The sequence below is a fragment of the Scyliorhinus canicula genome, chromosome 12, assembly GCF_902713615.1.
Source record: "Scyliorhinus canicula chromosome 12, sScyCan1.1, whole genome shotgun sequence".
Lineage (NCBI taxonomy): Eukaryota > Metazoa > Chordata > Chondrichthyes > Carcharhiniformes > Scyliorhinidae > Scyliorhinus > Scyliorhinus canicula.
This window is the reverse complement of record NC_052157.1, coordinates 112543125-112568594: the sequence shown is the minus strand read 5'-3', so window position 1 is coordinate 112568594 and position 25470 is coordinate 112543125. Positions and strand designations below refer to the sequence as shown.

At 49.4% G+C, this 25470-nt stretch overlaps 1 protein-coding gene across 9 annotated transcripts in view; it reads left to right on the top strand.

Annotated features, from left to right (window-relative positions):
- The window catches only part of gtf2ird1 (GTF2I repeat domain containing 1), a 237864-nt gene that overhangs the window by 144309 nt on the left and 68085 nt on the right, over positions 1-25470 (top strand). For all 9 annotated transcript variants that reach the window (XR_005462554.1, XM_038813774.1, XM_038813778.1 and 6 more), the window contains 5 exons: positions 7895-7984; positions 10423-10476; positions 18875-18940; positions 20831-21014; positions 23169-23224. Coding sequence is in view for 8 of the 9 variants with exons in the window: in XM_038813774.1 (XP_038669702.1) it covers positions 7895-7984; positions 10423-10476; positions 18875-18940; positions 20831-21014; positions 23169-23224 (450 nt within the window). In the remaining variant the exon portion in view is untranslated. The remainder of the gene's footprint in view (positions 1-7894; positions 7985-10422; positions 10477-18874; positions 18941-20830; positions 21015-23168; positions 23225-25470) is intronic.

The following is a 25470-nucleotide window of genomic DNA, read 5'->3' as shown; positions in this document are numbered from 1 at the left end:
ATAAGTTCTGATGGAAGTGAGGTGTTTTGACGAGATAAATCAGCAACAAATATTTCCACTGGTCCGTGAGTCAGTGACTGGTCTCAAGTGAGTCGGCAACCCCAAAGTAGGGCTGGTTTAGCACACTGGGCTAAATCGCTGGCTTTTAAAGCAGACCAAGGCAGGCCAGCAGCACGGTTCAATTCCCGTACCAGCCTCCCCGAACAGACGCCGGAATGTGGCGACTAGGGGCTTTTCACAGTAACTTCATTGAAGCCTACTCGATTTTCATTTTCATTTCATTTCAACTGGTCTCGAGTGAGTCGCCAACTGGTCTCCAGGGAGTCAGTAACTAGAACACATCAATTTAAAATGAATGAGATTTATGTTTTTTGTGCAGAAGGCTTTAGGCCATGGATTAGCTGACCAGAAACTGGTGGAAACAGATTGTGGAAAGGGTAATGGATAAATATTTTAAACAGTTATTTGGGGAAAAGGCAGTGGAATAATATTAATTGGAAGAGATCTTTCATAATAAGAACATAAGAACTAGGAGTAGGAGTAGGCCATCTATGTCCATCTAGTGCCAGTATGTCCTTTCTCAGGTAAGGAGACCAAAACTGAACACAATACTCCAGGTGTGGCCTCACTAACACCTTATACAATTGCAGCATAACCTCCCTAGTCTTAAATTCCATCCCTCTAGCAATGAAAGTCAAAACTCCATTCACCTTCTTAATCACCTGTTACACCTGTAAACCAACTTTTTGCGACTCACGCACTAGGACACCCAGATCCCTCTGCACAGCAGCATGTTTTAATATTTTTTCATTTAAATAATAATCCCGTTTGCTGTTATTCCTACCAAAATGGATAACCTCACATTTGTCAACATTGTATTCCATCTGCCAGACCCTACCCATTCACTTAAACTATCCAAATCCCTCTGCAGACTTCCGGTGTCCTCCACACTTTTTGTTTTACCACTCATCTTAGTGTTGTCTGCAAACTTGGACACATTGCACTTGGTCCCCAACTCCAAATGATCTATATAAATTGTGGGCCCAACACTGATCCCTGAGCAACACCACTAACTACTGATTGCCAGCCAGAGAAACACCCATTAATCCCCGCTCTTTGTTCTATTAATTAACCAATCCTCTATCCATGTTACTACTTTTACCCTTAAAGCCATGCATCATTATCTTATGCAGCAACCTTTTGTGGGGCACCTTGTCAAAATCTTTCTGGAAATCCAGATATACCACATCCATTGGCCCTGCGTTGTCTGCCGCACTGGTAATGTCCTTAAAACATTCCACTAAGTTAGTTAGGCACGACCTGCCCTTTATGAACTCACGTTGTGTCTGGCCGATGGGACAATTTCCATCCAGATGCCTCGCTATTTCTTCCTTGATGATAGATTCCAGCATCTTCCCTACTAAGGTTAAGCTAACTGACCTATAATTACCCGCATTCTGCCTACCTCCTTTTTTTAAACAGTGGTGTTGCGTTTGCTAATTTCTAATCCACCGGGACCACCCCAGAGTCTAGTGAATTTTTGTAAATTATCACGAGTGCATTTGCAATTTCCCTAGCCATCTCTTTTAGCACTCTGGGATACATTCCACAGGGCCAGGAGTACCTTTAGCCCCATTAGCTTGCCCATCACTACCCCCTTAGTGATACAGTCGTCTCAAGGTCCTCACCTGTCATAGCCTCATATCCATCAGTCACTGGCAGGTTATTTGTGTCTTCCACTGTGAAGACCGACCCAAAAAACCTGTTCAGTTCCTCAGCCTATTTCCTCATCTCCCATTATTAAATCTCCCTTCTCATCCTCTAAAGGACCAATATTTACCTTAGCCACTCTTTTTTGTTTTCTATATTTGTAGAAACTTTTACTGTCTGTTTTTATATTCTGAGCATTATACTTTATACTCTCATAATCTATCTTGCTCTTCTTTATAGCTTTTTAAGTAGCTTTCTGATGTCCCCTAAAGATTTCCCAATCCGCTAGTCTCCCACTAACCTTTGCCACTTTGTATGCTTTTTCCTTCAATTTGATACTCTCCCTTATTTCCTTAGATATCCACGGTCGATTTTCCCTCTTTCTACCGTCCTACCTTTTTGTTGATATAAACTTTTGCTGAGCACTGTGAAAAATCGCTTGGAAGGTTCTCCACTGTTCCTCAACTGTTTCCACCATAAAGTCTTTGCTCCCAGTCTACCTTAGCCAGCTCTTCTCTCATCCCATTGTAATCTCCTTTGTTTAAGCACAAAACACTAGTGTTTGATTTTACCTTCTCACTCTCCATCTGTATTTTGAACTCCATCATATTGTGATCACTCCTTCCGAGAGGATCCCTAACTATGAGATCATTAAAAATTGGAGGGGGATCCGAAGGGGAGGTAGAGAGCACAGAGTCTCACTCTATGCGGATGATCTGCTCCTCTATATCTCGGACCCACAAAGCAGCATGGACGGAATCATAGCGCTCCTGAAAGAGTTTGGAGCCTTCTCGGGCTACAAACTCAACATGAGCAAAAGTGAGATCTTCCCAGTACACCCGCAGGGGGGGGGGGGGGGGGGGGGGGGGGGGGGGGCAGCACTAAAGGGGCTGCCGTTCAAACAAGCCCGAAATAAATTCCGCTACCTGGGGATCCAAATAGCCCATGACTGGAAAGGGATCCACAAATGGAACCTCACCAGCCTGACGGAGGAAGTTAAAAAGGACCTGCAAAAATGGAACACACTCCTGCTCTCCCTCGCGGGGAGAGTCCAGACGATCAAAATGAACGTACTGCCCAGGTTCCTTTTCCTGTTTAGATCCATTCCGATCTACATCCCCAAGGCCTTTTTCAAAGCGCTGGACAAACATATCATGGCGTTCGTATGGGGGGGTAAAAATGCTAGGATCCCAAAGAAGGTCATACAAAAAACAAAATCCAGGGGGGGGCTAGCCCTCCCGAATCTACAATTCTACCACTGGGCGGCAACAGCCGAGCGAGTAAGGGGATGGATCCAGGAGCCAGAAGCCGAGTGGGTGCGTGCGGAGGAGGCCTCCTGCATGGGAACCTCCCTCCGGGCCCTCGCCACGGCAGCACTCCCATCCCCACCCAAAAAAACACTCCACCAGCCCAGTGGTGACAGCCACCCTCCAATCCTGGAACCAACTGCGGCAGCAATTTGGCCTGTACAAAATGTCGGACAAGGCTCCCATCTGCAACAGCCATAGGTTCAAACCAGCACTGACCGACGCCACCTTCAAAAGGTGGAGGCAGGACGGGGGGGACACTGACAGTCAGGGACATATACACGGACGACAGGATCGCAACACTGGACGAACTGACAGAGAAATTTCAGCTAGCTGGGGGGAACGAGCTACGGTACCTGCAGCTCAAAAACTTCCTACGAAAGGAGACAAGGACGTACCCACAACCGCCACGACAGACACTATTGGAAGACCTACTGGACGCAAGTATCCTAGAGAAAGGGAACTGTAGTGACATGTATGACCGACTGGTAGATAGGGACGACACCGTACTGGACGCAACAAGAAGGAAATGGGAGGACAACCTGGGGATGGAGATAGGGTGGGGACTCTGGAGCGAAGCACTGCATAGGGTCAACTCCACCTCCACGTGCGCAAGGCTCAGCCTGACGCAACTAAAAGTGGAACATAGAGCCCACTTAACGAGAAACCGTATGAGTAGGTTCTTCCCGGAGGTGGAGGACAAATGTAAGCGGTGCCAGAGAGGCCCGGCCAACCACGCCCACATGTTCTGGTCTTGCCCCAGACTTGTGGAGTACTGGACAGCCTTCTTCGAGGCTATGTCCAAAGTGGTGGGGGTGAGGGTGGAGCCATGCCCGATAGTGGCGGTCTTCGGGGTTTCAGACCAGCCAGATCTATTCCTAGGGAGGAGGGCGGACGCCCTTGCCTTTGCCTCCCTGATTGCCCGCCGTAGAATCCTGTTTGGCTGGCGGTCAGCAGCACCACCCAGAGCTGCAGACTGGCTGTCCGACCTCTCGGAATCTCTCCAAATGGAGAAAATCAAATTCGCCATCCGAGGGTCGGACGACGGCTTCCATAGAACGTGGGAGCCATTCATGCAACTGTTCCGGGACCTGTTTGTGGCCAACGTACATGAGGAAGAATAGTCGGGTGGCCAAGAACCAGGGGAAAATGGACGGGAATCGGGGGAAGGTAGCCGGGGGGAGGGGGGGGGGGGGGCTACGGGCTCGGTATGGGGGTTTGATGGCAAGCCAAGGCCCAAAACCAAACTATAAATAAATGCCTATAAACATGTGCCTCGGCCATATTGGGGAATGTAAAATATGTATGCTGGCTAAAGGGGGCGGCCACAATTATTGTTATGAAGATGCTTACCTGTAAATATTCATGTTAAATTTCTGTGTTTTCCCTTCCTTTTTTTTTCTCTCTCTCTAATAACTTGTAATTTGTCATATATAAAATATGAAAACTCAATAAAAAAACATTTATAAAAAAAAAACTATGAGATCATTAATCAATCCTGTCTGGGCAGCATGGTGGCCTAGTGGTTAGCACTGCTGCCTCACGGCGCTGAGGTCCCAGGTTTGATCCCGGCTCTGGGTCACCTATCTGTGTGGAGCTTGCACATTCTCCCCGTGTTTGCATGGGTTTCACCCCCACAGCCCAGAGATGTGCAGGATAGGTGGATTGGCCACGCTAAATTGCCCCTTAATTGGAAAAAATGAATTGGGTACTCTAAATTTATTTTTAAAAAACAATCTAGGATCGCTTGTTCCCTCGTAGACTCCATTACATACTGTTCTCCTAATTTTCCTTATCGTTGAACCCATATCTTCGTGTAATGACTTGCTGCTTCGCTTTCCATTTATTTTTTTACTTCCTGTTTTATTCCTTTTAGTATTACTGGGCCTATTCACTGAGCTCTCCTCGGTCACTGTATCCTGTACTGGGGCCCTTTTTGATTTTTGACAATGGCTTCTCTGCCTTACACTTTCTCCCTTACTGCCTTTTGTTTCTGTCCCCATTTTACTTCCCTCCGACCTCCTGCATCGGTTCTCATCCCCCTGCCACATTAGTTTAAACCCTCCCCAACAGCACTAGCAAACCCCCCCCCCCCCAGGACATTGGGTGCAGACCATCCAGTTTGTACTGCTCCCACCTCCCCCAGAACCGGTTCTAATGCCCCAGGAATTTGAATCCTTCTCTCTTGCACCATCTCTTGAGCCACACATTCATCCTATCTATCCTGACGTTCCTGCTCTGACTAGCTTGTGGCACTGGTAGCAATCCTGAGATTACTACCTTTTGAGGTCGTACTTCTTAGTTTAACTCCTAACTTCCTGAATTGGGCTTGTAGGACCTCATCCCGTTTTTTACCTATATTGTTGGTACCTATATGCACCATGACAGCTGACTGTTCACCAGCCCCCACCCCCAGAACGGCCTGCAGTCGCTCCGAGACATCCTTGACCCTAGCATCAAGGAGGCAACATACTATCCTGGAGTCTCGATTGCGTCCAAAGAACCGCCTGTCTATTCCCCTTACGATTGAGTCCCCTATCACTATAGCTCTGCCATTCTTCTTCCTGCCCTTCTGCGCAACAGAGCCAGCCACGGTGCCATGAACCTGGCTGCCGCTGCCTTCCCCTGGTGAGCCATCTCCCTCAACAGTATCCAAAACGGTGCATCTGTTTTGCAAGGAGATGACCGCAGGGGAGACCTGCACTGCCTTCCGACTCTTGCTCTGTCTTTTGGTCACCCATTTTCTATCTCCCTCAGTAATTTTCACCTGTGGTGTGACCAACTCAGTGAATGTGCTACCCACGACGTCCTCAGCATCACGGATGCTCCAAAGTGAGTCCATCCGCAGCTCCAGAGTCGTCAAGCGGTCTAATACGAGCTGCAGCTTCCTGCATGTGAAGGAGTCAGGGACACCGGAAGGGTCCCTGAACTCCCACATCGCACACGTGGAGCATGGCACGGGCTTGAGTTCTCCTGACATGCCTTAACCCTTAAATTAACCCTTAAATATATATTATTGTTATTATTTTTTAAAACTTGTTTTTACATCCAATTTGGTTTTTAAACTTTAATTTCTAAACTTTAAAATTCTTACCTTCATGTACCACTTACCTTCACTTTCACCCCAGATGCCAAGGAAGGTTTTTATATCACCTACCTTCCCAGGGATGCTCCCTGGTTTTCTCCCTGCAATTTAATTCACGCTCAGCTTCAAATTCCTTAATAAAGTCTCGCCCCTCTCTCCGCACTCTTTACTGAAGTCTTGCGTCTTTCTCCGTGCTCTTTAATAACGTCTCGCCCCTTTCTCCGCGCTCTTTAATAATATCTCGCCCCTTTCTCTGCGCTCTTTACTGAAGTCTTGCGTCTCTCTCCGTGCTCTTTAATAACTTCTCGCCCCTCTCTCCGTGCTTTTTAATAACGTCTTGCCCCTCTCTCCTCGATCTTTATTGAAGTCTCGTCCTCTCTCTCCGCGCTCTTTATTGAAGTCTCGCCCTCTCTCTCCATGCTCTTTAATGAAGTCTCACCACTCTCTCCTCCCTCTTTAGTAAAGTCTCGCCCCTCTCTCCGCGCTCTTTATTGATGTCTCGCCCTCTCTGCGCTCTTTAATAAAGCCAGAAACTGCTATAAGGGTTTCCCACTTTCTATAAAACATGGATCTCCATCTCTGGCGGAGAGAGGCACACAGACCCTCTGTTCTCTCCAGGATTCTGACTGAGTGGCAGCATTAGAGCAAATGTTGAAGCCAAATGCTGGTGTTTGTGCCAAAGATGCAGGCGCTGTTGTGTTTGTACATCAGCATCCTGTTGCGGTTGAGGGTGTCCGCAGGGAAAATGTGGTATCCTGGTTCTCTGTCCTGTGGAGCTTTAGTTTGTGTTGTGGTTTATCTTGTCCTCAAACTCGAACCAACATGAGAGCTGAGGTAGACAGACTTTTATCCTTGTTCTCATAAGCACACTGTAATCTTGTTGCTTTGTATGTTTTATTTAAAAAGCCACATCTGCTGAATATGTCTGTGTCATTTTCCTTTTCTCAGACCAGATCGCTGCTTTTTCACACTTTCTTTTGGATAAAAAAGGCATTCGATGGAAACAGTTTCATGGGGTTATTAACCCTGATGATCAATTTTATGCATTTTGAGAAGCTCCCAAAATACTGGCAGCAGGGAGCAGGAAGTAGTTCCTGCAGCCTGAGTGAGGAGAGGGAGATCTGAGGGCAACTATTTGGGCAGTGCTGTTGTTTGTAATGATTACTGTGTGATATTAAAAATGGCAGCACTGAATGAAACATCCAGGATTGCTGTGTGTGCCTGTGTCCATGTCAGTGTCCGTGCCCGTATGTCTAGGTCTGTCTGCGTGTGGGTGCATACTTGTCTGCGTGTGGGTGCATACTTGTCTGCGTGTGTGGGTGCATACTTGTCTGCGTGTGGGTGCATACTTGTCTGCGTGTGTGGGTGCATACTTGTCTGCGTGTGTGGGTGCATACTTGTCTGCGTGTGTGGGTGCATACTTGTCTGTGTGTGTGTGTGTATGCTTGTCTGCGTGTGTGTGTCTGCATGTGTGTACGTCTGGGAGTTTTTATATGTGTGTGTTTATGTCTGCGTGTGACTGCGCGTGTCTATGTTTGCGCGTGTGTGTGTGTGCGCGTATACTTGTCTGCATGCGTGTGTCTGCATGTGTGTGCATCTGGGAGTTTGTGTGTATGCGTGTGTGTCTTAATGTCTGCATGTGACTACACGTGTGTGTGTCCGCAAAAATATATATATGTGTGTGTGTATGTGTGAGAAAGCTGGTGATCAGAGATGCACCAAGTCATGGATCATCCACTTGAACAGCCTTTCACTCTCACTATGAGACCTATTTTTCTGTTTCTGCTGACAGATTCAAGTACTGCCTCAGACGATCTCAGTGAAAGCCTTTCTGACAAGTCCACCTCCGAGGAACACAGTATATTGCTGGAGTCTCCCTCAGGTACCTTTTTAAAAACATTTTGTAATTTTTTTTTCCAATTAAGGGGCAATTTAGCGTGGTCAATCTACCTACCCTGCACATCTTTGGGTTGTGGTGGTGAGACTGTACAAAATCCATACAGACAGTGACCAGGGCCGGGATCGAACCCGGATCCTCGGGGCCATGAGGCAGCAGTGCTAACCACTGCACCGGCGTGCCGCCCTTCCCTCAGGTACCTGACCTCTCTTTGTAGCTTAGCAACAACAACAAAAAAAAGACTTGCATTTCTGTCATGCTCTTCATGACCATCAGACATCTCAAAGTGCTTCACAGCCAATCACATACTTTTATAGTGTGATCTATGTTGTATTATAGGAGAAGCAACAGCCAATTAGCATGCAGCAAGCTCCCACAAACAGCAATGTGATAATGCCAGATAATCTGCTTTTGTGATGTTAATCGAGGGATAAATATTGGTCAGGACACAAGGGCCAGCTCCCCTGCTCTTCTTCGAAATAGTGTCACGGGATTGTTTACATACACCCAAGCAAGCAGAGGTAGCCTCGGTTCAACATCTCATTCAAAGGACAGCACCTCAGACAGTGCAGTGCTCCCTCAGCCTTGATTTTGGTGCTCAGGCCGTGAAGTGGGACTTGAAACCGGACCCTTGAGAACAACTGAGCCATGGCTGACTGAGCAGAATTCTCTGCATATTATAATACCTCTCCTCTACCTACCCGAACTCCTTCCCAATGCTTGGACAGTGCTCCATTAGTGGAAGAATCTGGGAAATGCGTCATTTCATAGAAGTTTCAGGCTGGCAGAGGAAGCCTGGCTGAGTAGAGATCTGGGGTGGGATTCTCCGGGAATCGGCGGGGCGGCAGAAACGGCGCAGTGGAGTGGTGGGAACCACTCCGGCGTCGGGCCGACCCAAAGGTGCGGAATTCTCCGCACCTCCAGGGGCTAGGCCGACGCCGGAGTGGTTTGCGCCCTGCCGGCCGGCGTGGAAGGCCTTTTGCGCCGTGCCAGCCGGGGCCGAAGGGACTCCGCCGGCCGCCGCAGGTCCGCGCGTGCGCGGGAGCATCAGCGGCTGCTGAGATCTTCCCCGCGCATGCGCAGGGGCACCAGCAGCTGCTGATGTCATCTCTGCGCATGCGCTGGGGGGGTTCACCTTCGCGACGGCCATCGCGGAGGCTTACACGGCCGGCGTGGAGGAATAGAGTGCCCCCACGGCACAGGCCCGCCCGCAGATCGGCGGGCCCCGATCGCGGGCCAGACTACCGTGGGGGCACCCCCCAGGGCCAGATCGCCCCGCGCCCCCCAGGGGACTCTGAAGCCCGCCCGCGCCGCCAGGTCCCGCCGGTAAGGGACCTACTCCAATATACGCTGGCAGGACCTGCATAGAATGGGCTGGAGAATTGCTTGGGGGGCCAGAGAATTGGGCAGCCAGTGGGGGTAGGATTCACGCCCTCCCCCCCCCCCCCCTCCCTGCCGATTCTCCGACCCGGCGGGAGAATCCCACCCCTGATCCTCACCACTGCCGATCTGCCAACAATGTGGGTGTGCATCTTGTGCACTTGTATTTAACTTGTTGGGCATACAGTGTGGACAATGTTCATATCAACAGAGGTCCTGCTGTAATAAATTGGTTGCAGGATAATGTTTGTAGAGTGTATTGAATGTTAACAGGGAATGTGTAAACTAATACCCAACATGCGCTTTGGCTTATCATAGAATCCCAGAATGCAGCAAAAAGCCATTCGACCCATTACATCTGCACCAACCCTCCAGAAGAGCACTCTGCCGAGGCCACTTCCCCGCCCTATCCTTGTCATCCCACCTAACCTTTGGTCGCTAACGGGCAATTTAGCATGGCTAAACCACCTAACCTGCACATTTTTGGACTGTGGGAGAAAACCGAAGCACCCGGAGGAAACCCACGCAGGTACGGGGAGAACGTGCAGACTCCGCACAGACAGTGACCCAAGACCAAAATTGAACCCTGGTCCCCAGTGCTGCGAGGCAGCAGTGCTAACCAATGTGCCACTGTGGGGCAAATTATGAACTTGATCTACCTTTTGCTATGTATCTCCTTCCCATGCCTGCCCCTGTCCCTAAGCCCACGTTCATCCTTAATGTACAGATTATACACATTTCCGCATTCAATGTCAGTGAAACTCCACAATTGGGTAAGACCTATGGGACCTAGGCCCTGCACGGGGTGTAAGCTGTTCTGCTTAGTGACGTGGCTAGATAACTATGGCCGAGTGCGGTTTCTGAAGCCTTGGCTTGCTGCTTTAATCAAGGCTAACTGGAGACGGTCCTGGTAAGTAATGCTTGGCTGGTGAAGAGGCCACATAGACTTTGGATTGTTCAATCAGAGAGAGATTTATTTTTCCAGAACTGATGGTCTGTAACTAACTGTAACACTGGTGTGTTCCCCCTCCTCCCCACCTCAGATTCTGCACAGGATAATGTTTCCAACCACGAAGATCAACATATGGTGCTGAAAGGTCAGTAGTTTGCGATTATTGCTGTCATTGAGGCTAGGTTCTAGTTAGTGCAAAGCCCACTCTGAAGGAAAGGTTAGCACATCAAACACATCAGGAAAAGAATCTGTTGAAAGAAGGAACTTGTTCTTATGTAATTCTGTGCGTGACCTCAAACTGTCCCACAGCATTTTTGCAGCTAATGAAATACTTCTGGCCCCTAGTCACAAAGTCGTTCATCACTACACAGGAAGATCCCATAAAGAGCAAGGAGAGAATAATCTGTTTATTGATGTTTGACATTAGTGCTGGAGTGAGTTCTTCTAAGAAATCTCTCTCCCTGAGGTGGGGAGTCCCAGATGATCGCAGTCATCAAGTAGACCTCAAAGCTCACCTGGTGGATTGGAGAAAAAGGGGCCGAAGGGGTCCAAGTTAGGCCGCCTTCCTAAGGTGCTCGCCCTCAGTCTGCTGTGAAAGCATGTGCTTAAAACAAACAAAGGGTTAGCTTGTTATGTGGCCTTCCTTCTCTAACGGCCAGGGGAATTTAAAAAAAAGATACTGTGATTTCAAAGGCAACTTGATAAGGCCGTGTTTGGAAGCTAACTTAGCTGGGGACCCATTGCCCAAGGACTTGTCTTAATGGCCCGTCTCCAATAGTTGAATATCTCAGGTGATTAGCATAGATGCTTTGCCAATGAGAAAGGAGACGCGAATCCCTCAAACGCCCCTGAAGTTGCTGGTTTGATGGGTTTTTCAGACAGACTGACTCCGATCCAATTAATTGGAATGTGGAATGTATAGTGATGCAAATTGAGGTTAGCCACCTTGGGCTGTGAGCTCAAATCTCTTTAGCCTCTGTTTTATGAACAGTCTATTTTTAAAAAAATAATTTTTATTCAAATTTTTCAACAACAAATTTTCTCCCAACAATAAAATAAACAAGGCATAGAAAAAACAGAAAGAAAAGCCCCCCCCCATACAAAGCAATAAATTAATAACAAAAAAGAAATTCACAAACATATAGTAGCAAAAACAAACCCACTTAACAGACCTGTAATCCGCAACCCCCCCCCCCCCCCCGTCCCCCCCCCCCCCGCCCCCCCCCCCCCGCCCCCCCCCCCCCGCCCCCCCCCCCCCCGCGCCCCCCCCCCCCCCCCCCCCCGCCCCCCCCCCCCGCCCCCCCCCCCGCCCCCCCCCCCCCCCCCCCCCGAGTTGCTGCTGAAATTGACCACCCCCTAACACTCCACCAGGAAATCAGGAAAGGGCTGCCACCGCCGGAAGAACCCTTGCACCGACCCCCCTCACGGCAAACTTGACCTCCAGTTTGATGAGCCCAGCCATGTCATTAATCCAGGATTCCGGGCTCGGGGGCTTTGCGTCCCTCCACTGTAAAAGAATCCTGTGCCGGGCTACTAGAGACGCAAAAGCCAGAATACCGACCTCTCTCGCCTCCTACACTCCCGGCTCTGATGCTACCCCAAAGATAGCGAGCCCCCAGCCCGGTCCCACCCTGGAACCGACCAGAACCCTCCAACACCGGACACGCCCAGAACATGTGGGTGTGATTCGCCGGGCCACCCGAACACCTCCCACACCTGTCCTCCCCGCCCCCCCCCCCCCCAAAGAACCGGCTCATCCTGGCCCCAGTCATGTGCGCCCTATGAAGCACCTTCAGCTGAATTAAGCTGAGCCGTGCGCAAGAAGAGGACGAGTTCACCCTCCCCAGGGCGTCCGCCCACGTCCACTCGTCGATCTCCTCCCCTAGCTCCTCCTCCCACTTTGCTTTCAGCTCCTCCACCGAGGCCTCCTCCCCCTCCTGCATCACCTGATAAATTGCCGAGATCCTACCCTCACCGACCCACGTCCCCGAGAGCACCCTATCCTGCACCCCCCTAGGCGGCAGTAGCGGAAACCCTGCCACTTAACAAACGCCCTAATCTGCATATACCTGAAAGTATTCCCAGGGGGGAGACCCCACTTCCCCTCCAACTCCTCTAAAGTCGCAAACTTCCCGTCGAGGAAAATAGATTATAGAACAGTACAGCACAGAACAGGCCCTTCGGCCCTCGATGTTGTGCCGAGCAATGATCACCCTACTTAAACCCACGTAACCCGTATACCCGTAACCCAACAATCCCCCCATTAACCTTACACTACGGGCAATTTAGCATGGCCAATCCACCTAACCCGCACATCTTTGGACTGTGGGAGGAAACCGGAGCACCCGGAGGAAACCCACGCACACACGGGGAGGACGTGCAGACTCCACACAGACAGTGACCCAGCCGGGAATCGAACCTGGGACCCTGGAGCTGTGAAGCATTGATGGGGGGGTTTAAACTAATTCAGCAGGGGCATGGGAACCTGGATTGTAGTTTTGGGGTGCGAGAGATTGAGAGTAGAGAGGTCAGGAGCACAGTTTTGACTTCGCAGGAGGGCGGCAGTGTTCAGGTCTGTGGTTTGAAGTGTGTCTATTTCAATGCCAGGAGTATACGAAATAAGGTAGGCGAACTGGCAGCATGGGTTGGTACCTGGGACTTCGATGTTGTGGCCATTTCAGAGACATGGATAGAACAGGGACAGGAATGGTTGTTGCAGGTTCCGGGGTTTAGGTGCTTTAGTAAGGTCAGAGAAGGGGGCAAAAGAGGGGGAGGTGTGGCGCTGCTAGTCAAGGACAGTATTACGGTGGTAGAAAGGATGCAAGATGGGGACTCTTCTTCCGAGGTAGTATGGGCTGAGGTTAGAAACAGGAAAGGAGAGGTCACCCTGTTGGGAGTTTTCTATAGGCCACCTAATAGTTCTAGAGATGTAGAGGAAAGGATGGCGAAGATGATTCTGGAAAAGAGCGAAAGTAACAGGGTAGTTGTTATGGGAGACTTTAACTTTCCTAATATTGACTGGAAAAGATATAGTTCGAGTACATTGGATGGGTCGTTCTTTGTACAATGTGTGCAGGAGGGTTTTCTGACACAATATGTTGACAGGCCAACAAGAGGTGAGGCCACTTTGGATTTGGTTTTGGGTAATGAACCAGGCCAGGTGTTAGATCTGGAGGTAGGTGAACACTTTGGAGACAGTGACCACAATTCGGTGACCTTTACGTTAGTGATGGAAAGGGATAAGTATACCCGCAGAGCAAGAGTTATAGCTGGGGGAAGGGCAATTATGATGCCATTAGACATGACTTAGGATGTGTTGGTTGGAGAAGTAGGCTGCAAGGGTTGGGCACACTGGATATGTGGAGCTTGTTCAAGGAACAGCTATTGCATGTTCTTGATAAGTACGTACCAGTCAGGCAGGGAGGAAGGGGTCGAGCGAGGGAACCGTGGTTTACCAAAGAAGTGGAATCTCTTGTTAAGAGGAAGAAGGAGGCCTATGTGAAGATGAGGCGTGAAGTTTCAGTTGGGGCGCTTGATAGTTACAAGGAAGCGAGGAAGGATCTAAAGAGAGAGCTGAGACGAGCAAGGAGGGGACATGAGAAGTCTTTGGCAGGTAGGATCAAGGAAAACCCAAAAGCTTTCTATAGGTATGTCAGGAATAAAAGAATGACTAGGGTAAGAGTAGGGCCAGTCAAGGACAGTGGTGGGAAGTTGTGTGTGGAGGCTGAGGAGATAAGCGAGATACTAAATGAATACTTTTCATCAGTATTCACTCAAGAAAAAATAATATTGTGGAGGAGAATGCTGAGACCCAGGCTATTAGAATAGATGGCATTGAGGTGCGTAGGGAAGAAGTGTTGGCAATTCTGGACAAGGTGAAAATAGATAAGTCCCCGGGGCCGGATGGGATTTATCCTAGGATTCTCTGGGAAGCCAGGGAAGAGATTGCTGAGCCTTTGGCTTTGATTTTTAGGTCATCATTGGCTACAGGAATAGTGCCAGAGGACTGGAGGATAGCAAATGTGGTCCCTTTGTTCAAGAAGGGGAGTAGAGATAACCCCGGTAACTATAGGCCGGTGAGCCTAACGTCTGTGGTGGGTAAAGTCTTGGAGAGGATTATAAAAGATACGATTTATAATCATCTAGATAGGAATAATATGATTAGGGATAGTCAGCATGGTTTTGTGAAGGGTAGGTCATGCCTCACAAACCTTATCGAGTTCTTTGAGAAGGTGACTGAACAGGTAGACGAGGGTAGAGCAGTTGATGTGGTGTATATGGATTTCAGTAAAGCGTTTGATAAGGTTCCCCACGGTCGGCTATTGCAGAAAATACGGAGGCTGGGGATTGAGGGTGATTTAGAGATGTGGATCAGAAATTGGCTAGTTGAAAGAAGACAGAGAGTGGTAGTTGATGGGAAATGTTCAGAATGGAGTTCAGTTACGAGTGGCGTACCACAAGGATCTGTTCTGGGGCCGTTGCTGTTTGTCATTTTTATAAATGACCTAGAGGAGGGCGCAGAAGGATGGGTGAGTAAATTTGCAGACGACACTAAAGTCGGTGGAGTTGTAGACAGTGCGGAAGGATGTTGCAGGTTACAGAGGGACATAGATAAGCTGCAGAGCTGGGCTGAGAGGTGGCAAATGGAGTTTAATGTGGAGAAGTGTGAGGTGATTCACTTTGGAAAGAATAACAGGAATGCGGAATATTTGGCTAATGGTAAAATTCTTGGTAGTGTGGATGAGCAGAGGGATCTCGGTGTCCATGTACATAGATCCCTGAAAGTTGCCACCCAGGTTGATAGGGTTGTGAAGAAGGCCTATGGTGTGTTGGCCTTTATTGGTAGAGGGATTGAGTTCCGGAGCCATGAGGTCATGATGCAGCTGTACCAAACTCTGGTACGGCCGCATTTGGAGTATTGCGTACAGTTCTGGTCGCCTCATTATAGGAAGGACGTGGAAGCTTTGGAACGGGTGCAGAGGAGATTTACCAGGATGTTGCCTGGTATGGAGGGAAAATCTTATGAGGAAAGGCTGATGGACTTGAGGTTGTTTTCGTTAGAGAGAAGAAGGTTAAGAGGTGACTTAATAGAGGCATACAAAATGATCAGAGGGTTAGATAGGGTGGACAGCGAGAGCCTTCTCCCGCGGATGGAGGTGGCTAGCACGAGGGGACATAGCCTTAAATTGAGGGGTAATAGATATAGGACAGAGGTCAGAGGTGGGTTTTTTACGCAAAGAGTGGTGAGGCCGTGGAATGCCCTACCTGCAACAGTAGTGAACTCGCCAACATTGAGGGCATTTAAAAATTTATTGGATAAGCATATGGATGATAAGGGCATAGTGTAGGTTAGATGGCCTTTAGTTTTTTTTTCCATGTCGGTGCAACATCGAGGGCCGAAGGGCCTGTACTGCGCTGTATCGTTCTATGTTCTATGTTCTATGTTCTAACCACCATGCTACCGTGAGGCCCCAAAAGGTCCCCCATCCGCCTGATGCCTGCCCTATGCCAACTCAAAAACCCACCATCCATTCTCCCTGGTACAAACCGGTGATTGCCCCGTATCGGGGTCCAAACGGAGGCCTTCACTCCCCCCTATGCCGCCTCCACTGCCCCCAAACTTTGAGGGACGCCACCACTACTGGACTCGTAGAATACTTTGCCTGGGGGAGTGGGAGCGGGGCTGTCACCAGTGCCTCCAAACTCGTGCCCACACAGGACGCCACCTCCAACCTCTTCCATGCGGCACCCTCCCCCTCCATCACCCACCTACGAATCATTGCCACATTCGCAGCCCAGTAGTGCCCACACAGGTTGGACAACGCCAAACCACCTACCTCCCTGCCTCGCTCCAGGCGTACCCTCCTCACTCTCGGGGTCTTCTGCGCCCACACGAACCCCAGAATACTCTTATTAACCCTCCTAAAGAAAGCCTTCGGAATCAAGATGGGGAGACACTGGAAGAGAAACAAAAACCTCGGGAGCACTGTCATCTTAACCGACTGGACCCTGCCCGCCAAGGAGAGTGGCAGCGCATCCCACCTCCTAAATTCCTCCTCCATCTGTTCCACCAGCCTCGAAAAGTTTAGCCTATGTAGGGGCCCCCAGCTCCTAGCTATCTGGACGCCAAGATATCTAAAGCTCCTCTCTGCCCTCTTCAACAGGAGCTCTCCTATCTCCCTCTCCTGGTCCCCCAGGTGCAGCACAAACAGCTCACTCTTCCCCATGTTGAGCTTATAGCCCGAAAAGTCCCCAAGTATCCTCAACACCTCTGGCATCCCCACCCCGCCAGATCCGCGATGTACAACAGTAAATCATCCGCGTACAGCAACAACCGGTGCTCTCTTTCCCTCCCCCCGCACAATCCCCCTCCAGTTCTTCGAATCCCTCAGCGCCATGGCCAGGGGTTCAATCGCTAACGTGAAGAGCAGGGGAGACAAGGGGCACCCCTGCCTCGTCCCCCGGGACAGCCGAAAGTCCTCTGACCTCCTCCCATTCGTCACCATGCTCGCTACCGGGGCACTATACAGCAGCCTCACCCAGCTAATGAATCCCTCACCAAACCCAAATCTCCTCAACACCTCCCACAGGTAGCTCCACTCCACCCTATCGAAGGCTTTCTCCGCATCCATCGATGCTGCTATTTCTGCCTTCCCATCTGCCGCCGACATCATCATGACATTAAGTAGCTGCCGCACATTGACATTCAGCTGCCCCCCCTTCAGAAACCCCGTTTGGTCCTCATGGATAACCAGCGGGACTACATCTTCCACCCTCCTGGACAGTATCTTAGCCAACAACTTTGCGTCCACGTTGAGGAGCAAGATCGGCCTGTAAGACCCACTGGAGGGGGTCATTATCCTGCTTCAGAATCAGTGAAATTATTGCTCTAGACATCGTCGGGGCAAAGCCCCCCCCTCCCTCACCTCATTCAGGGTCCTCACTAACAACGAGCCCAGCAGGTCTGAGAACTTCTTATAAAACTCCACCGGGAACCCATCGGGTACCAGTGCTTTCCCTGTCTGCATGCTCCCCAGCGCCTCCATCAGCTCCTCCAGCTCGATTGGGGCCCCGAGACCCTCTACCCGCTCCTCCTCCACTCTTGGGAACTCCAGCTTATCCAGAAGGCGGTCCATCCTGCCCACCTCCCTAGGGGGCACCGACCGGTACAGCTTCTCGTAGAAGGACCTGAACACCCCATTAATGTCCCCAGCACTCCGCACCAGGTTCCCTCCTGCATCTGTGACTCCCCCTATCTCTCTCGCTGCCTCCCACTTCCGGAGCTGGTGGGCCAGCATCTGACTTGCCTTCTCCCCGTACTCATATACCACCCCCTGCGCCCTCCTCCACTGCGCCTCCGCCTTCCGGGTGGTCAGTATATCAAACTCCGCTTGGAAACTGCGACACTTCCTCAAAAGCCCCTATTCCGGGACATCCGCATACCTCCTGTCCACCCTTACCATTTCCTCCACCAACCTCTCCCTCTCATCCCTCTCCCCCCTCTCCCTGTGCGCCCGAACAGATATCAGCTCTCCTCTAACCACCGCCTTCAACGCATTCCAGACCACCGCTACTTGCACCTCCCCATTGTCATTAGCTTCCAAATACCCCTCTATGCACCTACGGAACCGCCCACATACTTCTTCCTCTGACAGAAGCCCCACATCTAACCTCCACAGCGGGCGCTTATCCTTCCCTCCCCCAGCTCCAGGTCCACCGAATGCGGAGCGTGGTCAGATATGACTATCGCCGAATACTCCGCCCCCACCACTCTCTGGATTAGCGCCCTGCTCAGGACAAAAAAATCAATCCGGGAATAAGCCTTGTGGACATGCGAGAAAAAGGAAAACTTGCTACCTCCCGGCCTCAAAAACCTCCAAGTGTCTACCCCTCCCACCTGATCCATAAACCCCTTCAGCACTGTGGCCGCCGCCGGCCTCTAGCCTGTCTTAGACCTCGAACGATCCAGAGCTGGGTCCAGCACAGTATTAAATTCCCCTCCCAAGATCAAGCCCCCCGTCTCCAGGTCCGGAATCCGGCTTGACATTCGCCGCATGAAACCTGCATCGTCCCAATTGGGGGCGTACACGTTAACCAGAACCACCCGCTCCCCTTGAAGCCTACCACTCACCATTATGTATCTACCACAGCTATCTGCCACTACACTCAATGCCACAAACGACAAGCTCTTACCAACTAAAATCGCCACCCCTCGATTCTTCGCATCTAGCCCCGAGAGAAACACCTGTCCAACCCAGCCTCTTCTCAGCCTCACCTGATCCGCCACCTTAAGGTGCGTCTCCTGGAGCATAGCCACGTCCGCTCCCAGCCCGTTCAAATGCGCCAAGACCCGGGACCGCTTCACCGGTCCTTTCAGCCCCCTCACGTTCCCTGTGACCAGCCGAATCTGGGGGGTCTTCCCCCTCCCTCTGCGCCAGTCAGCCATAGCTAACAGTCTATTTTTAAAAGTTCAATTCAGATTTCCAGCCAATGGATTAAAGATCATTAAATGGCTTCATTTCTGATTCTGTGCTTTCCTGCAGAAGAATGGAATGAAAAGATTTTACAACTGAGGAAACAGGTGGAGAACCTTTTCAACAGAAAGTACGGTGAGTTAGAAGACATTATTAATAGTTTTGGAACACTCACCACATGGAGCAGCATCAGAGGTTTGAGATTCTCATTATCAATCAGAGCTTGGAAGGACTCTGGCCTCCTCCCCTAACATAACACATCCACCTTCAGCTCCACTCACCTCAGCACTGGAGAAGGTGGGAAAAACTTAATGGGCGGAATTCCCCCATGCCCGCAATGGTAAGTTCGATGGCGGGTGGGGTGGGGGGGAATTCAGCGGTTTTACGCCAGCATGAATTTCACCTGAACAGTGCCTGGGAATGTCTCCGGAGTTCAGGATGGAAGTCCCTGGCAATCCTGGAAAACCACAGCAGTGGGTCAGGGGAGCATCTGCAGGCTCGGTGTCCTGAAGGGGGTCCATCCTCTGGTTTCCGTGCTCCTGGAGATCTATCTTTTATTTTCATGAAGTCCAGCTTCTGTCTTTAATAACAGATCGGTGAAGTAGGGCGTCTTTTCAATATAATGCCTGGACATGATGGCAGCCTACATGCTATCACCCTGCCCCACCACAGAATATAACCTGAAACACCAAGCTGCACAATTAATCAGGTCAGGGCTGGAAGGTATGGCGTGTTTACCAATGATCCCTGTAGGGGGAAGCACTCCAGCTTCTTGTCCCCACTACGGGACATAGACCCCAGATGTGAGATTTCCACCCAATGTCTGAAGCTCCTGGAATGGAACATTCTGATATGACATGGGTCAGCTCTGAACACTCCAGATTTATCAATCTAAAGCAAGGGGAGCGGCCAGGGAGTGAGGTCAGCAGATCTGATCTGAGACTATCATTTTGTGATGTTAGCATAGCTGAGATGTTCGAGCCGATCCCCCCCCCCCTCCAGTGTGCCAGCCTGTAAAGAACTTTCAGGACCTACTCTCCAGTGTACCGGTCTGTATCCAGCTTTCAAGGCTTGCTACCCAGAGTACCAATCTATATAGAGCATTCCGTACAAGTGGGCGACATGGTAGCACAGTGGTTAGCACATTTGCTTCACAGCTCCAGGGTCCCAGGCTCGATTCCCGGCTTGGGTCACTGCCTGTGCAGAGTCTGTACGTTCTCCCCGTGTCTGCGGGGGTTCCCTCTGGGTGCTCCGGTTTCCTCCCACAGTCCAAAGATATGCAGATTAGGTGGATTGGCCATGTTAAATTGCCTGTAGTGTCCAAAAAAGGTAAGGTGGGGTTACTAGGTTATGGGGATAGGTTGGAGCTGTGGGCTTAATAAGGGTGCTCTTTCCAAGGGCTGGTGCAGACTCGGTTGGCCGAATGGCCTCCTTCAGCACTGTAAATTCTATGATTCTATGAAGTCTGTATAGAGCTTTCAGGACTTGCTGCAGTATACCAGTTTGTACATAGCTTTTAGATCAGTCTGTATGCAGCTTTCAGGACCTGCTTTCAGTGTGCCAGATTGTATAGAGCTTTTGGGACCTGCTCTGCAGTATACCAGTTTATAGAGATCGTGCAGGACCTACTCCAGTGTACCAGTCTGTAGAGAACTTTCAGGACCTGCTCTGCAGTGTACCAGTCTGTAGAGGCCTTACAAGAACTGTTCCAGTGTTACCAGTCTGTATACAGTTTTCAGGAACTGTTCCAGTGTTACTAGTCTGTATACAGCTTTTAGGATCTGCTCCAGTGTACCAGTTTGTAGGGAACTTTCAGGACCTGCTCCAGTGTACCAGTCTGTAGGGACCTTTAAGGACCTGCTCCAGCGTACCAGTCTGTCGAGAATTTTCAGGACCTGCTCCAGTGAACCAGTCTGTAGAGAGCTTTCTGACTGTGAGCTGTGCTCCAGTGTTTTCTACAACACTCTCAATCACTCAAGCTAATTCACCTTCTCGATGGTGTTGTAACTGTCATTTCTATTTCAGGTGAAGCAATGGGATTCTCCGATTCAGTGAAGGTCCCTTATTTGAAATTCCAGTCCCACCCTGAAGAATTGTTTGTGGATGGCTTGCCGGAGGGTATCCCATTCCGGAGACCCAATTGCTTTGGAATTTCAAAACTTCAGAAGATTTTGGAAGCAAGTGAGGACATTCAGTTTATCATCAAAAGGTAAGAATCCTCAGAAACGAGGCAAATGCTCGACCAAGTCTTGAGGTAACGGGAATTCTCCCAATCCCCCCACTCTCTCCCACATTAAATGTAAGCACTCGGAGCAGGATTAGGCAATTCGGTAACTCGAGCCTGCTCCACCATTCAATGCGATCATGGCTGATCTCAACCTGGCCCCAACTCCACTTTCCTTCCTGTTCTCCATAACCCTTCAACCCATTACTAATTAAAAATCTGTCTGTCTATCTCCTTAAATTTCCTCAATGTCCCAGCATCCACCTCACTCAGTTGTAGTGAATTCCACAGATTCACAAATCTTTGAGAGAAGTAATTTCTCCTCATCTCTGTTTTAAATCTGCTACTTCTTATCCTAAAACTATGATGACTCCTTTTAGAATGCCCCATAAGAGGAAGCACCCCATTGTCAATACCTTAGATCATCGTATATACCTCAATTAGATCTCCTCTCATTCTTCTAAGCTCAAGATAATAGGCCTAACCTGTTCAATCTCTCTCCATACAAACCCCTCACCTCTGGAATCAATCGGGTGAACCTCCTCTGAACTGCCTCTAATGTAACTACATCCCTCTTCCAATAGGGGGACCAAAGCTGTGCACAGTCCTCCAGGTGCGGTCTCAGCAATGCCTTGTACAGTTGCAGCAACACTTTCCTACTTTTAGACTCTCTTCCTTTAGCTATGAAGGTCTGGCAGCACGGTAGCACAGTGGTTAGCACTGTTGCACACAACACCAGGTTCAATTCCCACTTGGGTCACTGTCTGATCGGACCCCGTGACTGCGTGGGTTTCCTCCGGGTGCTCCGGTTTCCTCCCACAAGTCCCGAAAGACGTGCTATTAGGTGAATTGGACATCCTGAATTCCCCCTCAGTGTACCCAAACAGGCGCTGGAGTGTGGCGACTAGGGGATTTTCACAGTAATGTCATTGCAGTGTTAATGTAATCCTATTTGTGACAATAATAAATATTATTATTATTAAAATTCCATTTGCTTTCCTTATTACCTGCTGTACCTGCATACTAGTTTACTGAGGTTCATGCACAAGGACACCCAGATCACTCTGCACCAAAGCACTTTGAAGTTTCTCCTCATTTAATAAGTTGCCTTTCCATTTTTCCGACCAAAATGGATAACCTCACACTTATCCACGTTCAGCTCCACCTGCCAAATTTTGACCCACTCACCGAACCTCATTACAACTTACTATCCCAACTATTTTAGTGTCACCTTCAAATTTGGCTCTAGAACCTTCTATTCCTACATCCAAGTCATTAATATAGATTGTAAATAGTTGGGGCTCAAGAACCGAACCCTGTGACACCCCAATAGTTACATCTTGCCAACCAGAAAAATACCCATTTATCCCAACTCTCTGCCTTCTGTCGGTTAGCTGGTCTTCCATGCAAACTAATAAATTACCCCAAAGTCCATGTGATCTTACCTTGTGTATTAACCTTTTGTGTGGCACCTTATCAAATGCCTTCCAGAAGTCCAGATATACTACATTTTTCCCGCGACATGGCCCACACCTTTACTTTCCAGTGTGAGAGCATTAAAGTACACCTGCTTTTATTTGGGAACGAGGGTTCTGAGCGAAACTACAAAACATTAACTGCCCATAGTATTGGGCGGCACAGTGGTTAGCACTGCTGCCTCAGCACCAGGGACCTAGGATCAGTTCCAGCCTTGGGCCACTGCCTGTGTGGAGTTTGTACATCCTCCCCATGTCTGTGTTTCCTCCGGGTGCTCCGGTTTCCTCCCACAGTCCAGAGATGTGCAGGTTAGGTGGATTGGCCATGAGAAATTGCCTCTTTGTGTGCAAGGATGTGTAGGTTAGGTAACGGGGATAGAGTGGGGTGGGCGGGGGAATGGACCTGGTCGCAGTGATCTTTCAGAGGGTGAGTGCAGACTCGATGGGCCGAATGGCCTCCTTCTGCACTGGAGGGATTCTATCACTCTATAACCAACAACAGCAAGCTGGTTCACCACATTGTAATTGGAAGGTCAAGCTCTTGTTTCAGGGCCTTTTGTCTTGGGATCTCTTCTCTTTAACACTTTTCTTTTATTTTGAAAAGAACAGGACACTTATTTGATGAAAGTCAAGCTCCTCATTTATATTAATATTACACCTATAGGCCACAGCTCTTGCTTGAAGGACAAGAATCGTGTAAGGATGGACAGAATTCACTCGGTAAGAAAGTAGACTGTTTACTGTGTCATACAAGAAGCAGCAACACAACACGTCCCCTTCTGGCATTTGGAGAATTTGAACTCAGATTAACAATCTTGGAAATAAAAATCCAGGCCGGGATTCTCCGTTTGGGAGACTATGTGCTGAATTCTCCGCCTTCGGGATTCTCCGTTTTGCCGGCAGCCCGGGGGTTTCCCGACGGCGTGGGGTGCCCCACAATGGGAAACCCCATTGACCAGCTGGCGAAACGGAGTTGGGGGGGGGGGGGAAACCCACTCTATGTTCCCCTACCGGAGGTGAATTGCAACTGATGCAATTCACTATACCTCGCCATGCACATTTCTGCATGTCAAGGATTATGTGGTATCCCCGCTATCGGGCAGCCACTCCACCCCCCACTAACGCCCCTTCCACATCGCAAAGCAGCATCCTCCTCACAGCCGCATCACGAATCAGCTCCCTACCTGCGGATTTTCTGGGTCCCCCCTCTCTTCCCCCAAGTACGGAGGTGGCCAACTGTTCCCCAGAGACCCCCTGTATAGGGGGATCCCCCAGAGACTGCCTAAATAAGGGGACCCGCAAAAGACACCTCCTAAATAAAGGGACCCCCCCCTCCCCAAGAGATGCCCTAAAGTAGTTAGCACTGCTGCCTCATAGCGCCAGTGAGCCAGGTTCCATTCCAACTTTGGGTCACTGTCTGTGTGGAGTTTGCATTCTATCCCTATGTCTGCGTGGGTTTCCTCCGGGTGCTTCGGTTTCCTCCCACAGTCCAAAGATGTTCCGGTTAGGTATGCTAAATTGGCCCTTGGTGTCCAAAGGTTAGGTGGGGTAATGGGGTTACAGGGATAGGGAGGGGATGGGCCTACGTAGGGTGCTATTTTCGCAGGTCGGTGTGGACTCGCTGGGCCGAATGGCCTCCTTCTGTACAGTAAGAAATCTTACACCAGGTTAAAGTCCAACAGGATTGTTTCAAATCACAATTGTTTGAATACTTTGAATGCGAGCATTTGCAGGTAATTAAATCTTTACAGATCCAGAGAGAGGGGTAACCCCAGGTTAAAGAGGTGTGAATTGTCTCTAGCCAGGACAGTTGGTAGGATTTTGCAAGCCCAGGCCAGGTGGTGGGGGGGTGAATGTAATGCAACATGAATTCAAGGTCCCGGTTGAGGCTGTAAAGACTTAATTACCTGCAAATGCTCGCATTCAAAGTATTGTCTTGCATCTTTGACTTTGTCTGTGAACTCGCCAACATTGAGGGCATTTAAAAATTTATTGGATAAGCATATGGATGATAAGGGCATAGTGTAGGTTAGATGGCCTTTAGTTTTTTTTTCTCCATGTCGGTGCAACATCGAGGGCCGAAGGGCCTGTACTGCGCTGTATCGTTCTATGTTCTATGTTCTATGTTCTATGTCTATATATATATCTATACATGTTTCTAGAACCTGTCTCTTCATTCACCTGAGGAAGGAGCAGTGCTCCGAAAGCTCGTGATTTCAAACAAACCTGTTGGATTTAACCTGGTTTGTAAGACTTCTTACTGGGCTCACCCCTGTCCAACGCCGGCATCTCCACATCATCACTCCTTCTGTACTACAGGGATTCTATGATTCTATGAAATGCATCAGATGTGAATGTTGGATAGAGTGAGAGAAGTTAGAAATGCAGTGAATTTCTAATTATTGATGTTAAGTTACAAAGAGATTTGCCAGATCGCGCCCGTAGCGAAGATACACAGCGACGCATTGAGTCATGCATCACCTGCTCTTCTCATTTCCACCACTGGATGGTGCTATATGCTCTACAAGCAATGTGAAAAGCAGCGACAAGCAGAGGAGCTGTTTTAATCCAATGACAGGTCCACTGGTGTTTCACAGGAGTGTTATCAAGGGCAATAAGCTTTGTATGGCAGGTATTTAATGCAGCTGACAAAAAGCTTGAACAAAGAGGTTGGTGTTAAGGAGAGATGGAGAGGTTTATAGAGGGAATTCCAGAACTTGGAACCTTGACAAATGAAATCATTGCCGCCAGTAGTGAGGTGATTAAAATTGAGGATGTGCAAAAGGCCAGACGTGGAGGAGGGCCCGTGATTGGAGGAAGGCCCGGATGTTTTAAAAAAAATATATTTTTATTGAGATTTTTGTAGTATACAAAACAAGGATAAGCATGAACAAACACTAGGAGACAGAGAAGGTGCGGACTTGGAGGAGAGGAAGGTGCGGACTTGGAGGAGCCAATTTCAAAAC